Source organism: Silurus meridionalis, chromosome 22, assembly GCF_014805685.1.
Source record: "Silurus meridionalis isolate SWU-2019-XX chromosome 22, ASM1480568v1, whole genome shotgun sequence".
NCBI lineage: Eukaryota > Metazoa > Chordata > Actinopteri > Siluriformes > Siluridae > Silurus > Silurus meridionalis.
Genome location: NC_060905.1, coordinates 16,781,474 through 16,800,754, shown reverse-complemented (window position 1 = coordinate 16,800,754; position 19,281 = coordinate 16,781,474). Strand labels below are relative to the sequence as shown.

The 19,281-nt window shown below is 37.5% G+C and overlaps 1 protein-coding gene across 3 annotated transcripts in view; it reads left to right on the top strand.

Moving 5' to 3' along the window:
* rapgef5a (Rap guanine nucleotide exchange factor (GEF) 5a) overlaps positions 1-19,281 on the top strand; it is an 85,437-nt gene that overhangs the window by 9,860 nt on the left and 56,296 nt on the right. For 2 of the 3 annotated variants that reach the window (XM_046834584.1, XM_046834587.1), the window contains exons 2-5: positions 4,213-4,266; positions 9,760-9,866; positions 10,779-10,900; positions 12,864-13,026. In XM_046834584.1, coding sequence (XP_046690540.1) covers positions 4,213-4,266; positions 9,760-9,866; positions 10,779-10,900; positions 12,864-13,026 — 446 coding nt within the window. The remainder of the gene's footprint in view (positions 1-4,212; positions 4,267-9,759; positions 9,867-10,778; positions 10,901-12,863; positions 13,027-19,281) is intronic. The other variant, XM_046834586.1, reaches the window with a different exon arrangement.

Below are 19,281 nucleotides of genomic sequence, written 5' to 3'. Positions count from 1 at the left end.
AATGTCCCAGCAGAAATCGAGACTCATCAGACAAGGCAACGTTTTACCAATCTTCTATTGTCCAATTTTGGTAAGCCTGTGCGAATTGTAGTCTCAGTTTCCTGTTCTTAGCTGTCAGGAGTGGCACCCGGTGTGGTCTTCTGCTGCTGTAGCCCATCCGCCTCAAGGTTCGACATGTTGTGCGTTCAGAGATGCTCTTCTGCATACCTTGGTTGTAACGAGTGGTTATTTGAGTTACTGTTGCCTTTGTATCAGCTCAAACCAGTCTGGCCATTCTCCTCTGACCTCTGGTATCAACAAGGCATTTGCGCCAACAGAACTGACGCTCACTGGATATTTTCTCTTTTTCGGACCATTCTCTGTAAACCCTAGAGATGGTTGTGCGTGAAGATCCCAGTAGATCAGCAGTTTCTGAAATACTCAGACCAGCCCGTCTGGCACCAACAACCATGCCACGTTCAAAGTCACTTAAATCACCTTTCTTCCCCATTCTGACGCTCGGTTTGAACTGCAGCAGATCGTCTTGACCATGTCTACATGCCTAAATGCATTGAGTTGCTGCCATGTGATTGGCTGATTAGAAATTTGCGTTAACGAGCAGTTGGACAGGTGTACCTAATAAAGTGGCCGGGGAGTGTGTATGTATATATATATATATATATGAGACAGTTCTGGTTATGTAATACATAACTAATATAGCACTAGCTAGCTAAATTGCTGTTAATGTTCTGTGAGGTATGATAGCCAGGATTAGGACATTAATTGTAGATATGACTATATACTTAATACTGGAGAAGCTAAATACAAATAGCTTCACTGCTTGATAGCATGTATATTGCTAATAAAACATGATATTTAAGAATTTGCTGTTTCAGCTGCTAAACACTCTCCAAGATATCCTCACTAACTCGCATGTATTCAGGGTTTTTTTGTGAATATTATGGATCATGTTTATGACGTTTTACATGCTCATGGTTGCCATGCTAACCGGATATAATAGGGATATAGGATGTGCAAAAAAAATCAGGTGTAAGGTATTGCTCGGCATTAGTCGCAGGACCGGAGGAGAGAAAAAGCAAGGGAGGGGCGATGAAACGTAGAGGAGGATGAGTCCTTGAAGAAGATGAGGTCTGATTGTGTGTGTGTACAGTGTGTCTGCTGCCAGCCTGCGTCTGTTTCCATGCACTTTCATGTGAAGACTGGATTTGCGTTTGATGCATTTTTCCTTGTCGGTATCTTTCGGCCTGAGTAGCCAGTCTGCATGCTTCATTTCCCTCGCAACCCAAACACTGTCTGCTGCGGTCGCTGCCAAGCTTTGTGCCCTCTGCCCACAGCAAATCAATAAAGAGCTGAGCCGACACACACACACACACACACACACACACACACACACACACACACACCTTTTAAGCTGCTGCCAAAACAAAGCCCACACATGCTTTAGTATCCTCAGAGATGACTGTAATCCAGCAGATATGATGTTATGATGATTTGCTCTCTGTCTCTTTTTCTCTCTGTCTCTTTTAACTTCTGTTTATTTTATTTTATTTTAACAGCTTATTCTCACCTGATTTAAATCCTTTGACCATGATGGACCAATTTTAATCCCTCGTTCCACAACAGATTTGAACAAACTCTTGTTTAAATGCATGACAGAATATTCCTCAATCAGCAGATGATCCAGCTGCTTTCCCCCACACATTAAATACGAAGTTAGGGATAAAACACAAAAGAGGGGGAATCACCTACCAACCAGCTACCATGCCCAACGTAAAATATATTATCCCCTAACCGTCATCTATTTTTGTTTTTATCCGATTATAGTTAAATTGAATGTTGTGGACCATCTGCAAAACATGTTCCATGATATCACTTCCACTTTAGCAGCTGTTTCATTCCCTGATTGTTCTTACGCCAATCTCTTTTTCCCTTCTGGAAAGTTAATAAAACTTGAAATAGTGTATGCAGATGAGAACCACAACAGTCTTCCAAGAATGTGTCCGAAAACCTAAAGATACAGCAAATATACAGCTGAAAGTGATAACACTGGAGACTCCTTCCAAAAATATTAAACATGCATAGAAATCATCAGCATAGCAACAGTTATTTGTTTTTAATGTATTTGTATGCAGCATTTTCAGTACAAGATCATGTGTGAGGAATTGGAGATCTTCTCAGGTGTAGTTGTGTTTATTCTGATATGGCTGCCATAATTACCACCTTTTTTTATTTAATACTATTTTCTAATACACCAGAGTTTGGCATGAGGGTTTTACTCTGATTCACTCTGGGCACACAGTACATTTGAAACTGTATGCACATGACTGGAGATGTAAAAGACTTGTGACTGAGCGTCTGGGACTCCAGGAGACATAATTTAGCATTCGTCTACAGTTGTCTTTGGGATGCAATGTAATAAATTTGAGCATATTATTAGTAAATTATTAATTTTTAATTATTAAATTTATTCAAATCATTCAAATCTTTTTAAAAAGTGATAATTGTTGTTTTGTATAAAATATTTAGACTTTATTCACTTTCATCATTTATATCTTCACTGTAAGCGTCTGCACGTCTGAACTACATTTTCTACTTTTTTTCACAACTTCTAATTAAATTTAGTGGCAGGTCATGCATTTTACTCCTAGACATACAGTGTCTAGGTCTCTTTTCAATGAAGACACAGCTGCACCGCCCGCATACATCATCTCTAGCAGAAGTATCCATATTAACCTCATAAAATGACCCCGGATTTTCCTTGCATTTTTTTTTTTTTTTTATGCATTATGGTTTTCCTGTGATTTGAAATTCTGGGTAATTTGGGTGTTTTTTGTGCAAATTCTACAGAAAATAAAACTATAATATATAAAAATATATAATTGTTTCTTGAAAAAGCTTAACAGCCGTTTTCAACTGTTTTGAAACAATATCCATTGCTCACGATATCCAGCTTTCTTGAAAAGTCCCTCTTGTAAATGGGCTTGTAAGTGTATCTGTGACTGAATACATTTCTTTTCAAATCAATTTCTTTTCTGTTAGCTTTTGTGGAATAAAAACACAGCTATTAAATTCACACAGATGTATTTGAGCTTTGTGCAGTTTGCTACAGATGCAGTTTGTGAGCTCTGATCAGTGCTGCTCTCTGACCCTCCAATTAAAGGACATGAAAATGCTGAGGTTATTGGACGCCTGCTAGATGGCCCCAGTGACTCCAGCTGACAATCTGATGGGTTTAAAGCAACAGCCTTCATTCTTATGTATTTTATGCTACCAAACGCTTGAAGTGCTTCTTTCTGAAGACCTTATGGCAGATACTTTTGACCCTGGCAACATGTGATGTGACTGCTTAAATTTGATTCGATAGAAACTCCAACGTAAACAGACACTCCTTGCAGCGACACACCTGAGAAAAACGCTATAATATAAAAAGAATACACTATTGGGGGAAAAAAGGCAAAATTGTCATTTTCTTTTTCAAGAAAGTAATGAAAACAACCAAGACATTTTAAATCTGTTTAAACAAATTAGGTCTGTTATACGATTCATCAGGACATTGTTGGGTTTCCGTATGTAGAGTACTGTGACTGTGTTTGGGTCCTGATGAGCAGCAAACATGTTTGCGTTAAAAAGTATGATCTTTTTATATCTTTTTGAGCTTCATATCTAAATACTTGAAAGAAAACACCCACGTCACATTATTTTTCTTTGTGAAAGCACAAACTAGGCCTAAACCACAAGTCTTAAGATCTTTCAAGCTATTAACGTATGTATTTCTGGATATTAAGAACATATTAGTTCCACCATATTCAGTCTGAGTCATGTGTAATTAGATCCATAATAATATATAATAGTACCCCATGTATTGAATTGTGGATAAAATCGCAGTCATTTTAGCATCACAGCATTTATATAATCTTTGATCTAGGTACAATATAATTTTTTTTTGCCATTCCGATTTTAGCAACTGTCAATATCACCCTTAATTTGCTGTCTACAGTTAAACGTGGCTTTGTCAAAGGGCTCCATAAACACTGTGTACACCTGTACATGGTCCTACATCCCTCTGGCTCTGCTGTTTGTATAGACATTAGGTTTAGAGTTAAGAGCACTTGTTTGGTTTGGTCATATCACGTTCTCCGTCTATAGAAACTCTACTGCACTGTTTAAATAGCATTTTAACTCCGCTTGTTTTTATTGATTGTGTCCCGACAGCAGTCACCTGACACCGTCCCCGGACCAAGCACTGGCGTTCACACCAAGTCCAAGGTAAGCTCCACCTCGGGTCACTTTTCAAATAATACCTTTGTGTTTATCTTCACATTTACCCCTTCTGGACCATGTTTATGGTTAATGACAACAACAAAAAAACACATTTTTTTTATTTGATTTGTTTATTAATAATAAAGTAAGGTTAAATGAGATTATACAAAGTTCAGCCTGATATAATTGGGATTTGGTACAAATCTGTTCAGGTTTATATTGGTTCTTTTTATTTTTATGCTGAATGATCATGTGAGGTTTAAAGGTTATAAAGTGTAGAACTAAAAAAAAAATATACAGAAGTATTATTTTGCATATTCCCTGTGATGTATAGCAGTAAAATGCATGTGTGTTTGCAAGTGTGTGTGAGTGTTGAATTAATTTGGACTGCAGTAAATATAAACAGTCTGCTACAATGGCTTAGGACCATGAACAGTTCTGCATTCAAGCACCTATTACCGAACAGTACACATTAACAATAATGGAACTGTAAAGAATGGACATTCGGTGATAAGGACGGGTTCCCTTTTGAGTCTGGTTTCTCTCAAGGTTTCTTCCTCATACCATCTCAGGGATTTTTTTTTCTTGCCCCAATCTTCACTGGCTCACTCATTAGCACTAAACTTATAAGTTCAAGCTTTACAACCTCGTTATCTATGTAAAGCTTTTTTTTTTTTTTACTAAGTCCACTGTTAAAAGCAATATATAAATAAAAACTGAATTCATGTGAATTAAAAAAAAACGCATCAAGTCATAACCACGAACAGCAGCAACAACAAGCCAAAAACCTAACTGGGGTTATAAAAAGATTCCAATTGCAGAATATTACTTAAACATAAATGGTTAGGTCAATTCAAGATTGTTAAAATATGTTAAATAATGCTAGCTAATTTTGTTTACACATTAAAGTGATAAACCTTTAATTAGAAGTAGCTATATTAGTATTAAAGGTACCGGCTTTCTTTGGAGAAGCTTAGCAAAATATACAAAGCTGCCTAACTAACAAAGCTGTAAATTCAGGTGTTGGATCTCTAGCTATCTGTCAGACATTTCTGGTTGTAGGAGTACATTGCAGTTTGGACCTCGCGGCTCGGAAAATTTGCGGGTTCTTATTTGGAACCTAACTAACAGCAAGTTGCGGATTATCTTAAAATCCACGGGAATCTACAGTGGGACTGAGTGTTTTTACTACAACAAATGTCATACTAATTTTTAATACACATTATTGTATTAAAGTGACATGATGTCTAGATGAATTCACTAAGGTACCATAGAGGCTGCCGGGGGGAGTCTAAAAATTCGCGGATTTTCAGAACTCTTGGACTCTTTGGGTCTTGGAACTTAACCGCCACGAGTTTCGAGGGACCACTGTAGCATTAGCTTAATTGTTAGCTAGCTTAGTAAGTGTTAAACGGTCACAGCAAAACAGTGTTAAATAACCTGCTGTTAAGCATCATATCTGACATTAAAGTTAGTATCTAAAAGACCCACGCTGTATGGCGAAAAGTATTGGGACACCAGACATTTCTAGCCATATATGGTTCTTCCCACAAATTTGGAGGTACACAGTTGTATTGGGTGTAATTTTGGATGTGTTTTGTGTGTGTGTGTGTGTGTGTGTGTGTGTGTGTGTGTGTGTGTGTGTGTGTTAAAGAAAATTTTTGCAACCGACTGGATGAAGTTCTTCTCTTGTGTTGACCTGGATATGGGACCTTGTGGGATTTAAAAAATTCCAAGAATTTGTGTTTTAATTTTTTTTTTTAAGGTTTTCTATTGAGGTTAGTAGAAATTGGAGCTGATCAGAGAAACTGAGCACCAGAGGGGTGATAGTATTTCTTAAACAATGTTGGAACAAAACATTCATGTACTGAATGTACATGTACTGAAATTCCCCTTAAATACAAATTATCATGCCATAATCTTTTCTGTGTTTACACATAAACACGTATACATACACACACACTGTATTGTGTGTTCATGTGATAAGCGTGATAAAGCGTTTAGGCAAGGTAATGCAATGTAATAAGGGTAAGTGATGCAAAGTTTTATTTTTTATGCAACAAGATTGACTCCAGTTAAGTGAAATTTAAATAAAATTCTATTCATTTTCCTTTGTAGAGTAATTTCAACAATTGTCTGTCTCAAAGCAGCTTTACAGAGGTATAGAGATTATAAAGTTGTATAAGAGAGTGTGGAATTTTAGTGTTTACAGTATTATACAGTAAAATAAAAGACAACTGTAGTAGTGTTACACTTGATCCGATAAACTTTTTTTGCAAGGACAGTGCTGAATAAAAGTTCTAACAATAAACACTGTTATGAACATGACCCCGGAGGGGAATTCCCTGTCCACCCCCAACACCGCTCCACTGTGAATCCATCCGTCTAAGCTGCAGCGAACTTAATGTGACTTGACAAATGAAAATAATGAATGTCTAGTGAAGACAACAAGCTGAAAATCCATCAAATTAAATCTCGGAATTTCCCAGGAGCCATGAGCGGGTCCTGACTTACACTCCTCACACTCGTAATGACACGCCGTTCCCATTAGCTTCTCTCTACTTACTGAATAATTCATTGCACCTGCTGAATAATGTGCTTTAAGATGAATTAAGTGACTAATAAGCTGAGATTTAAAGGGGTTAAAGACATGGGAGCGAAATTGTCTCGCATTTATTTTTGCACGTTTTCAAACCGAATATTCGGTTAATAATTCATGAGCCGACTGCAGTTTATCCGACGGGATGGAATTTTGTAACTAGAGAATGACAATGTAAAGGTTACACCTGTCAAAAAAATCTGAAAACGTTTAAAGGACACTCAAATGCCATTACAGTCTGATGGATGGTCTGTAGCGAATAATTTTAGCTTTTAATAGCTGATACTGATGCATTGTGTACAGTCTGACCAGGAAGATGAATGAATATGAAAAGAAAGAGAAGATCGTGGAAACCAGAGGAAAAAAAACAGTTGAATATGATACAATTGTGTAATGATTTTTAAAAGCAAGAAAGAGTTCTACTCCCAATGCTATAGCTCTGCAAATACTGTTTATTTAAATGTATGTAAAACCAGCCTAATCGGCATAAAAGTTAACGATGTGATGCATTGATTTAAAAGAGTTGGCATTTGAATCGCGATGCGTCGTTTTTAACATATTTGCATCAGTAAAAAACTATTTATTTTGATATAATTATTAGTAGATGCACCATAGTTGTATTTAGAAAGGGACCAATAATTTGTGAGCAATATTTTATACGTTGATCGGTTTCTCGTCGCTAAACCGTTTCTCGAGCGCATTCTCTTAGCACCACCGCTGCTACGTGAATACGACGCATCGCAACGCTACTGAGACCGAAGCGTGTCCTGAGATTCGCATAGAATACAGATTAACATGGCAGAGGTAGAGCTGCATCTTCCTGTACACAGAGCAGGAAATGTCATCTTTTTTCTAATCTGTTTGTGAAGGAGCCATGTGTTATAAATCAGAAGGCACTTAAGTAAATTGATGATTTGCTGTCTGTCTGAACCGAAGTAATTTCAGCAAACTATTTGTACCATATTGAATTGCATATTATCATATTTATTTTGCATTGAATCAGAAGCTGCTTCATATGTATCTTTGATGTATTGTATTGTTGGCTATGCATCCAGATGTTATGGAGATGCACATATTATATAATTAAACTCAATAAAATACTATTCATCTATTATAACATGATGTGGAACATTATATTTAAATACTGTAGAAGATTTTTTCATATGATTCAAAGAGAAACCCCCTGAAACAGAGACAGAGAAAGAGAGATGGAAACACGGTGAGAGACAGGAGGACACTGAGTGGCAGAAATGAAGAGATGGAGATGAACAGAGAGGCAGAGAAATAGAAAAACAAAGATAGAGACATTTAGTTAAAGACAGATTGGGACAAAATGACTCATGAGGACTGATGGTTGAACAATTTGATTATCAATATAATATACATTATATTAAATTTTGTTAACTCTTCCACACATGCTGAAAAAGTGTGTTTGAATGCTGTAGAGGTATCAGTGGGTCATAAGGATTAGGGTTTGCATATGAAGCAAACTTCCTGACACACTTACACACACACACACACACGCACAGATGTAACGACTGAGTGAATCGTTTCCTGCACGGACGGGTTTATATGTTGGTGTTAAAAGGTCAAACTCGAGACATCCTGTTTGTGTCAGAAGTCAGAAGGATGTTTTATTTACCTGCATTATAACATGACATTACTCTTCTCATTTGGTCTTCTTTGGTTCATAGGAATGTGACTATGGAATATTTCTGCGATTCGGGTTCATAATCTATCAGTCAGTCCCTCAGCCCACTCTCTCCTTATTCAGACAAAACAAGTGTCCTTGTTACTGAGAAGCTAAAAACATCCATCCTGAAAACTTTCCCAAAACTTCTCAACTGTCATTGAAGACTCCTATATCATCTCTATAAAACATTTCGAAAGGTTTCTATAGGGCATTATAACGTTTAGGTTATATGGATTGTCCGCAAGTCCTCATCGTTTCTATAGCGACGTGTTTTCACTGTTACTATGGAAACGATAAGGCATTAGAACCAGTGCTTTAACATAAACCTGTATTATAACCTGCCTTTATAGGACGCTGCGCTGTGGTGAACGCATTAACACATTATGTCCAGGTCTTTTTAATTTTTTTCCTTTCTGAGGCATTGGATATAATAACATAAGCAGAACATAGACCTCAATTAATTTTTATTAGTAATTGTATTCATTTATTACTGTAAGATGATGGAACTGTAATGAATGGACATCTGGTGATAAGGATAGGTTTCCTTTTGAGTTTGGTTGAGGAACAAACCTATACAAGGTGGTATCAATATGTTTCGAGACTAGCTCTGTTTAGAAGAAAGTCATTTGTTTATCTATGTTTAAACAATGGCACCTTCAGAATATGCAGCTTAGCATTTTTTGCAGCAATGCAGCATCGCTGTATATCAAACGCACATCATGCCAAACATCTCTGTGGCAGATTTGCCCACTTTTATGTAGAATTAAGCACATGGTCAGAATAGCACCAGTTAGCATTCTTTTATAACCTGTTTTATCCCTGTAAAGCTACTTTGCGGCAATGTCCATTGTTAAAACCGCTATACAAATAAAAATCTATTGAATTGAGTTTTTTTTATTCTTGCATTTGATAGAATATGATTGTGTATGTGATTTTGTACTTTACATTTCATTGTCTTATGTAACTGCTTATATGAAGAATTATTATTCATTACTGGATATAGGATTTATTTTTATTAAAAAAGGGGAACAAAATTCGGAGCGAATGTTGTTGTCCTTGGAACGTTTGCAAGAATATTATATTAATAATCATTCAGCTCTTTGGAAACCCCTGTTCGTCCTTGACCCATTTATGAATATGTGCTTTGCATCATGCATCACCACACATTTTTACTAAATCTCTCTTTCTCTCTATCTATCTCTCTCAGTCCTGCTCGCAGAGTTTTCCATGTGCAGGCCGTGCACTGAGAAATGCGTTTCTGTCCCATGGCCCGTATCCAGCCAAAGACAAGATCCACTTGGCACGGATCATCAGGTGAGATTACCTGTTTAATGGAGGTCTCAAGTGATCAGGTGATTAATGATAGATCAGGTGATTAATGACTACAGGATGTTTAAAGACTAGGGTTGCAAAGGGGTGTAAAGTTGCAACCCAAAATTTCCAGAAACTTTCCATGGGATTTTTATCTGAGGAATTTGGGAATTATTCCAAGATGGTAATTTACCAGAAATTAATGGGAATTGAGTACAAATTTAGGGGAATTTATATAAACTATTATATAGAAACATAAATATAAACATTTTGTTTGGTCATAAGCTGACATTCATGCAAACTAATACAGATTTTAAATATATAATTCATATATATTTTGGTATAATTTTGTTGCTCAATTGCTTACACGTAGGAATTTTTAAACATAAATCTATGTAATATTTATGTAATTTACCTGAATACTCACTAAGATGAAGATTTATTTCCCCCGTGTGCCGTAATGTACATGTGGGAGGTGGTTAAGGCATTGAACTTTGGATATAAAGGTCAGGAGTTGGAAATCCAGCCACACCAAGCTGCCACTCCTGTGCCCCCAAGGCCCTTAACCCCATAGCTGCTCAGTTGTATGAATAAGAAAAATGTAAGTCGCTCTGGATTAGGGCGTCTGCCAGAAATGTAAATGTACACGTGACAATTAAAAAAGCACCGTAACAGTAAAACACTCGCACTGAAACTCTGTTTCAGAATGTAACAGAAAATAATCCATACACCTGTATTCTGAGATAAAATAACATTTTCCCTTAAACGGTATTCAGTTGATAATAGCACATGTTTTTTTTCCAAAGGAATATTGAGAAAAATGTGTTCAACTGTGGCACTTGGTGCAGTGGCAGATGGAGCAGTGTGTCTTTCTGTGTGTGAGACAATGATGTGTGTGTGTGTTTTGATCCACAGGAGGAGTTATGTAGGTGTAGAGCTGGTGCAGTGGCTGTTGGAGCAATGTGTGTTTGTGCAGTGTAGGATGATGGCAGCACGGGTTTGGCAGGTGCTACTCGAGCTCGGCATTCTTCACTCAGGTAACTCGCGTTTAAATTGGCGAAATGCCAAACTGCTAGCCTTCATGCTAATCTGGCTTGCAAACATAATGTACATTAATGGACTGCAATACTTTTACCAACACAAGAAAGTGTTTTTACACGAAAAGCATGAAGGAATTTACTTTCCTGACTCTTTAATTTCTCACACTGCTTCACACTACTGGTCCTTTCAACCTCCTGACCTATTGATTTGGACTCTATACAGTGTTTGGAGCTAAATCAGCAGTCTCTGCGCTCACTCATTATACACCTTTATGTTCTTCTCTCAGGCACTTGACTCATGGCACCCAACCAGCTGGGACATGTTCACATCATCTGATTAAATGTTACTTTACTTTAAAATATAATAAAATATATATATACACAGTGCATCCGGAAAGTGTTCACAGCGCTTAACTTTTTCCACATTTTGTTATGTTACAGATTTATTCCAAAATGATTTCAATTCATTATTTGCATTAAAATTCTACTAACAATACCCTATAATAACAATGTGAAAGTGTGTTTAAAATCTTTGTAAATTTATTAAAAATTAAAAATGGAGAAAAAAAAAAATCACATGTACATAAGTATTCACAGCCTTTGCTCAATACTTTGTTGAAGCACCTTTAGCACCAATTACAGCTTAAAGTCTTTTTGAGTATGATGCTTTAAGCTTGTTACACCCATTTTTGTGCAGACTCTCCCAATCCTCTTGGCAGAACCTCTCAAGCTCCATCAGGTTGGATGGGGAGCGTCGGTACATAACCATTTTCAGGTCTCTTCAGAGATGTTCAATCGGGTTCAAGTCTGAGCTCTGGCTGGGCCACTCAGGGACATTCACAGAGTCGTCCCATAGCCAATCCTTTGTTATCTTGTCTGCGTCGTTGTCCTGTTGGAAGATAACCAGTCGCCCCAGTCTGAGGTCCAGAGTGCTCTGGAGCAGGTTTTCATCAAAGAGATCTCTGTACATTGCTGCATTTGTCTTTCCCTTAATCCTGACTAGTCTTCCAGTTCCTGATGCTGAAAAATTATCCCCAAGGCATGACGCTGCCATCACCATGCTTCACTGTAGGAATGGTATTAGCCAGGAGATGAGCAGTTCCTGGTTTCCTCCAGACATGATGCCTAGCATTCAGGCCAAAAAGTTCAATCTTTGTGTTTCATGGTCTGACAGTCGTTCAGGTGCCTTTTGGGAAACTCCAGGCAGGCTGTCATTTGCCTTTTGTTTTTTTTTTGTTTTTTTTAACTGAGGAGTGGCTTCCATCTGCCATACAGGCCTGATTGGTGTTGGAGTGCTGCAGAGATAGTTTTCCTCTAGGAAGGTTCTACTCTTGCCACAAAGACGTAGTGGAGCTCTTTCAAAGTGACCATCGGGTTCTAAGGCCCTACTCCCACGATCACTCAGTTTGGCTGGTGGCCCGGTCTAGGAAGGGTCCTGGTGGTTCAAAGAATTTCATTTATGGATGATGGAGGCCACTGTGCTCTTTGGGACCTTCAATGCTTTGTCTCAATGACATTGACATTGTCTCAGAGCAGCTTTACAGCATGTACGAATTGTACCACAAAAAATTGTGAACAAAAAACTGAATTATGTGTATTTCTCCCTGATGAGCAGCCTGGGGTGACTGTGACAAGAAAAAACTCTCTTAGATGGTTTTTCTCTTAGATTTATTTATTTTGCCAAAGTTTCAAATGTAAATTACAACAAACCAAATGTACAGTACCACATTCAGCCATGTTCACTGCTTCCTGTCTTGAAAACTTTAATTAGAAATATAAAACCAAGCATTCTTTCTTTAATCATATATTTCAAGATAAATATTCACTGAAGATCAGCTTCATGAAATTTTCACTTGCTATCTGTTTAGGGTCAAGTAAAGAGTATAACAAATATCCAGATGTGGGTTTTTTCAGTGTGCGGTATTGATTTGGTGTCTCTGCCTCCCCCTGTCCTGTGTAGTGGACCAGAGAGTGGTGTTTGAAGACTCCAACACGTACTACCAATTCTCGTTCGAGGAGTGTGATGCACAGGGCTGTGAGTTTCGTTTGGAGGAGGAGTGGCAGAACGGAGTGCGACTGCTCATGCAGCTTGTCCCCTACGTCCAGTTCAGGGTGGTCAGTCCGTAAGTACACACACACACACACACACACACACACACACACACACACACACACACACACACACACACACTCTCATGGAATATTACCTGTGTACACTTCAAAAGTGCATCTTAGTAGGTTGGAAATATCTAAAATAAATGAATGTATATGTTACATTTTGTTAAATCTAATGTAAAATTAAAAATCTTAATTTAATTAAATATAATTAAATGTCATATTATTCTACTTGTTGTTGAACACATTTTATTTCCAGCTTAAAATGATTCTTTTGGGTTGCGAAACTGCATAAATTAGAAAAATAACCACTATGCGGTTTTTAGCTTAAAATGATTTTATTCGTTTGGCTGATTTTGTTCCTTTCTAGAAGTAACTTCACGATTATTAGGAAGTAATTTATACATTCTTTTATACAAGATTGTAATCTCTTTATCTCTGTAAAGTTGCTTTGAGACGGTGTCCATTTTTAAAAATGTGCTCTACAAATAAAAATGAATGGAATAGTATTGAATATCGAGCCTCCTCTTTTTACTGCAATATCACATAGAACTCCCATTTTAACATTACAATGTCCCTACAAAGTTATTTGTAAAGTCCCTTTTATAGTTTGCGATTTGTATTTTTTTAATTTATGTTCATTTTTTTAACATAAAGCTTGTTATATTGTTTGATATTATTATGTATTATTATTATTGTTGTTATTATTTGGAGCCTGAAATGAGGACTGAAATCTAATTGCTGTGCTGCATGCAATATGCAAATTGACTTGTAATATTACAGAACACAATCACTGTCCTGTGGTGATTTGTCCCCTCGTTCCCCAGGCTGTTGTATGAAAAGGTTTTGCTGCATGGGTACTTGGTGATGAAGATGCTGTTTAGAGTGTATAATGTGCCAAATGTGTTCACAGATTCTCCGTATTAAACTCTAAGACACAGTAAACACTGCATGCATCAAAAAGATCGAGCTGGATTGTGTCACGTATAATTTTACATAAAGGTGTTTGGGATGCCCGAAAAGGAAACTAGGACAAGCATATGTATAAAGATTCTATTTTCACAATTATTGGGAAACTGATTATGTGGCAGCTCCATTAAGAATTTGTGCAATTAATCTAAATAATAATAATATTTAGTTACATGTGCAATAATTTTTCTAACTATTATTTTAGTCTGACTTTTCTGCCATCTGTTTTTTTTAATGCTGCAACAAATTCCATTTAATGCTTCTACACATTTTACTTCATATATAATTTAATGTGTATATTTATTTAAATGTTCTTATTTTTTATTTTTACTTTAATTATTACTTAAATTTTTTACTGCGAGCAGCTGCAACAAACAAATTCCCTATGGGATCAATGAAGAATTCTGATTCTGATATGATTTAGATGGGTTAGATACTTTATACTTCCAACCCTATTGAACAATGAATTCCAGGCCTCCTCAACTCCTCTTCTACATCAATACCTGACTGTTCTAACAGCTCTGTCAATAAATGAACACAAAAGTCTTCACACAATCTAGAGAAACATCTTCCCAGAAGATTGGAGGTTATTATAACAGCAAATAGGGACTTAATATGAAATAGGATTTTCTAGAATGCACATTAAATTCTTATGCTCAGGTGTCAACAAACTTGTGTCCATATAGTAAATGTTTTTTTTTTTTGTTGTTTTTTACATAAAATCAAACCATATTCTACATAGAAATGCTGCAAAAAAACCTGGTGAAGTTGAATAAACTTCCTAAAGTTCTTAGGGAGAACGCTATCAAAAAACAATCAAATAGACACTACATAGTTGTAGAATTTGCTAGAACATCTGGTTCACTAATACACAGGTTTACATTTTATGAAAACACAGTTAATCCCAGGCAGATTCGACAGTGAGCCCTCAGTGTAGTGATAAGGAAGGTTCAAAGAGAAGAGTTGCAGGATGACCTGAAAGCAGCAGGATTGGCAGTATTTCATAGAGAAATAAGCAAATCATTTTTCAATCATATTCATTTCTAAAGTTAATGTAAAACTGGGAAAAAAGAGGCATAGAGATGTGACTTTAGTTATTTTTAATTCCTTACATTTTTACACATTGTTGATTTTTAATAATACATCCATCTTTTTTTTATATATCATTATTATATTATGTATTATAATATATACAGTGCATCTGGAAAGTATTCACATAGATTCACTTTTTCCACGTTTTATGTTACAGCCGTATTCCAAAATGAATTCAATTCATTATTTTCTTTAAAATTCAACAAACAATTACCCATAATGCTAACATGAAAGAAGTTAGTTTGGAATCTTTGCTAATTATTACAAACAAAAAACAAAACAAAAGAATCTCATGTACATAAATATTCACAGCCTTTGCCATGACACTCAAAATTGAGCTCAGGTGCATCCTGTTTTCATCTGATCATCTTTGAGATGTTTCTACAACCTTGATTGGAATCCACCTGTGGGAAATTCTGTTCATTGGACATGATATGGAAAGGCACACACCTGCCAGTATGAGGTCACACCTGTAGAACAGTGCATGTCAGAGCACAAGACCAAGCCATGACGTCCAAGGAATTGCCTGTAGACTTCAGAAATAGGATTGTATTAAGGCTCAGATCTGGGGGAGGTACAGAAAAATATCTGCCGCATCGAAGGTCCCAATGAGTAGGGTGGCCTTCATCATTCATAAATGGGGAAAAAAGTTTGGAAACACTAGGACGTTTTAGTCCTGTATGGTAGAGTGGCCAGACGGAAGCCACTCCTTAGTAAACAGCACATGACAGCCTGCCTGATGTTTGTCAAAAGGCACCTGAACGACTGTCAGACCATGAAAAACAAAGATTAAACTTTTCTGCCTGAATGCTAAGCGTCATGTCTAGTGAAAACCAGGCACCACTCATTACCTGGACTATACCATCCAATACTATCTACAGGGAATGGTGGTGGCAGCATCATGCCTTGGGGACGTTTTTCAGCGGTAAGAACTGGTAGCAGCAATGCACGGAGACATCTTTGATGAAACCCCCCTCCAGAGCGCTCGGGACCTCAGACTGAGGCAACGGTTCATCTTTCAACAAGATAATGACCCTAATGACCCTAACAAGATAACAAAGGCTATAGGACGACTCTGTGAATGTCCTTTAAGTGGCCTAGCCAGAGCCCAGACTTAATCCAGATTAAACATCTCTGGAGAGATCTGAAAATGGCTGTGCACCGATGCTCCCCATCCAACCTAATGGAGCTTGAAAGGTTCTGCAAAGAAAAATGAGAGAAACTGCCTAAAAATAAGTCTGCCAAGCCTGTAGCATCATACTAAAAAAGAGTCTGTAATTGGTGCCAAAGGAGCTTCAACAAAGTATTAAGCAAAGGCTGTGAATACTTATGCACATGTGATTTTTATTGTCTTCTTTTTCATTTTTTTTATGAATTGAGTTTAGAAGAAAATATTAAATTGAATCTATTTTGGAATAAGTTTTTAACAACAAAATGTGGAAAAAGTGAAGAGCTGTAAGGAGTTTCCGGATGTACTGTAGCTTCAGTCTGTAGAAACTGTAATTGAATCTATTTTTAAACAGTCTCTGAGCTTTTTCACAGACATTATGATGATGATTATATAACATTATTATGGCAATAATCCAAATCTAATCCTCATTCATGGATATTCCAAAACTGAATGTTAGAAACCGAAATAATGACCTTTGCAGTGAGTCCATGCAAAAGGTAAGGGAGAAACAGGAGCCGTGACTCATCACTCAGTTTTTTTTTTTTTAGCCTGTTAAGGAACAAAAATTGCCTGAGATAATAATAATAATATACTGTACATCATACAGAAGAAAGAAAAAAAAGATGAAAGAGAAAGCACAGCTGTGTGTATACCTCTGTAATAATTTACATAATGATGCAAAGAAAAAGTCAGACGTGAACATACACATTGGCACACAGTGAACAGTGAACACACACAGGCACACATCGAGGAGTGAATACACGCTTACGTGGGCACAGAGTGAGGAGTGAAAACACACATAGGCACACAGTGAGGAGTGAATACACAGACACAGTGAAGAGTTTACTCACATACACACACATGGGCACACGGTGAGGAGTGAACACACACACACACACACACACACACACACGCACACACAAACAGACAGACAGAGTCAGGAGGAAACATACACACAAATGGACACACAGTGAGGAGTGAACACGAACATACACATTGACACAGTAAGGAGTGAACACACACACATGGGCACAGTCAGGAGTAAACACACAAACACACACACATGGGCACAGTCAGGAGTAAACATACACACAGTAAGGAGTGAAAACAAACACACATGCATACTTAAACACACAAAGACCTATGGGCACACAGTCAGGAGTGAACACACACACATTGACAGAGTGAAGAGTGAACATGAACACACACACGGGCACAGTTAGGAGTGAACATGAACACACACATGGGCACAGTGATTTGTGAACACACACACACATTGACACAGTGAAGAGTGAACATGAACAAACACACATGCATACTCACACATACAAAGACATATGGGCACACAGTCAGGAGTGAACACACACACACACACACACACACACACACACACACACACACACACACATCGACACAGTGAAGAGAAAAACCCAAACACACACATGGACACAGCTAGGAGTGAACACAAACGGGCACACATTCAGGAGTGAACACACACACATGGACACACAGTGAGGGTCGAACACACAAACACTATGGCATTAAGGAGGCCCCTTCCCCAGATTGACCTTGTGCTGGACTCCATGTGTTTTGACTAAAGATCCTGTGACTGGATGTGGGTCAGTCTGGTGTGTCATCCTCAGACGGAGCGCTGTGTCCTTCCCTGCTCTCAGATCAGCACATTATTCACTCTGAATAATTGCATTACTGCAACCACCTAACTGATGAGTTCACATGTCTGATCAGCAGGTCATTTTATTTATCTATAGTGATTATTTATAGAAAGCACCAGTTAACAGTCCATCCCAGTGCCCACACACACACACACACACACACACACCTCTGTATGACGTGACTGTAGTTATATGTGGAGTTTGATCGATTGACTTGTCAGGTGGAATTTGTGTGTAGAAGACAATTCATTGTAATGTGAATGTTTGTATATCTTTGTGTGTATGTGTGTACTGGGGTGTGTGTCTCCAGTCCTGTGATTAGTTTTAGAACAAGCCATCCTATTGGTAGCTGAACTGAAAATGTCAATAAATTCAGTCTGCAGAAAAAAAAAAGTGAGGGGGGGTCTTTCCTTCTGCCTTTATTTTAATTCCTGTCTCTCTCATTGTCAATCTCACTGTCTCTCATCTTTCTCACCACTCTGTGTCTATCTCACTGTCTCATCTCCCTCTACTTACTCATTGTCTGTATCTTTGTCTGTCATGTTCCTCTTCTCTTCCTCATTGTCTTCTCATCTTTCTTAAAAGTCTCAGTCTTTCAACGCTTCACTTTTTTCTTTTCTTTTAATTTCTCATTGCCTTCCATTTTTCTTTCTCTTTAATTTCTCACTGCCTCTCATTTTTATCTTCTCTTTGACTGTATCTAACTGCCTCTCATTTCTCATTTCTTTCAGTGCATTACATCTTTCTCTTCACTCTCCTGGTCTTTCACTGGCTGTTATCTTTCTTTCTCTTTCACTGCCTCTCGTCATCCCCTTTCCCTTTCCCTCACTATCTCACTGCCTCTCACCTTTCTCTTCTCTCTCTCTGTCTCACTGCCTCTTATCTTTCTCTTTTCTCTGACTGTCTCTTATATTTTTCCCTCTCACTGCCTCTCATCTTTCTATTTTCTCTCACTGTCTCTCACTGCCTCTCATCTTTCTCTTCTCTCTCACTGTCTGTCTCAATGCCTCTTATTTTTCTATTTTTCTGTCTCTTGCTGCCTCTAGTATTTCTCTTCTCAATCTGTCTCAAATATTTTTTTTCTATGTCATTGTTTTACTGTCTCCCTATGTTTTTTTTGTCTCGGTCTCTTTAACCACCTCTCGTTTCCCCCTGCTCTTCTTTCTTTTTGTATTTTTTCTTAGAACAGAATGTTAACGTGAAAACCAAAGTTTCATTGTTTCTTTTCCAGTGTGGGATTATCTCATTTCTACAGCTGAGCAGCTATGGGGCTAAGGGCCTTGCTTAGGGGCCCAAGAGTGGATGGAATTTTAACTTATGACCTTCTGCTCCAAAGTCTAACGCTTAACCGCAAAGTT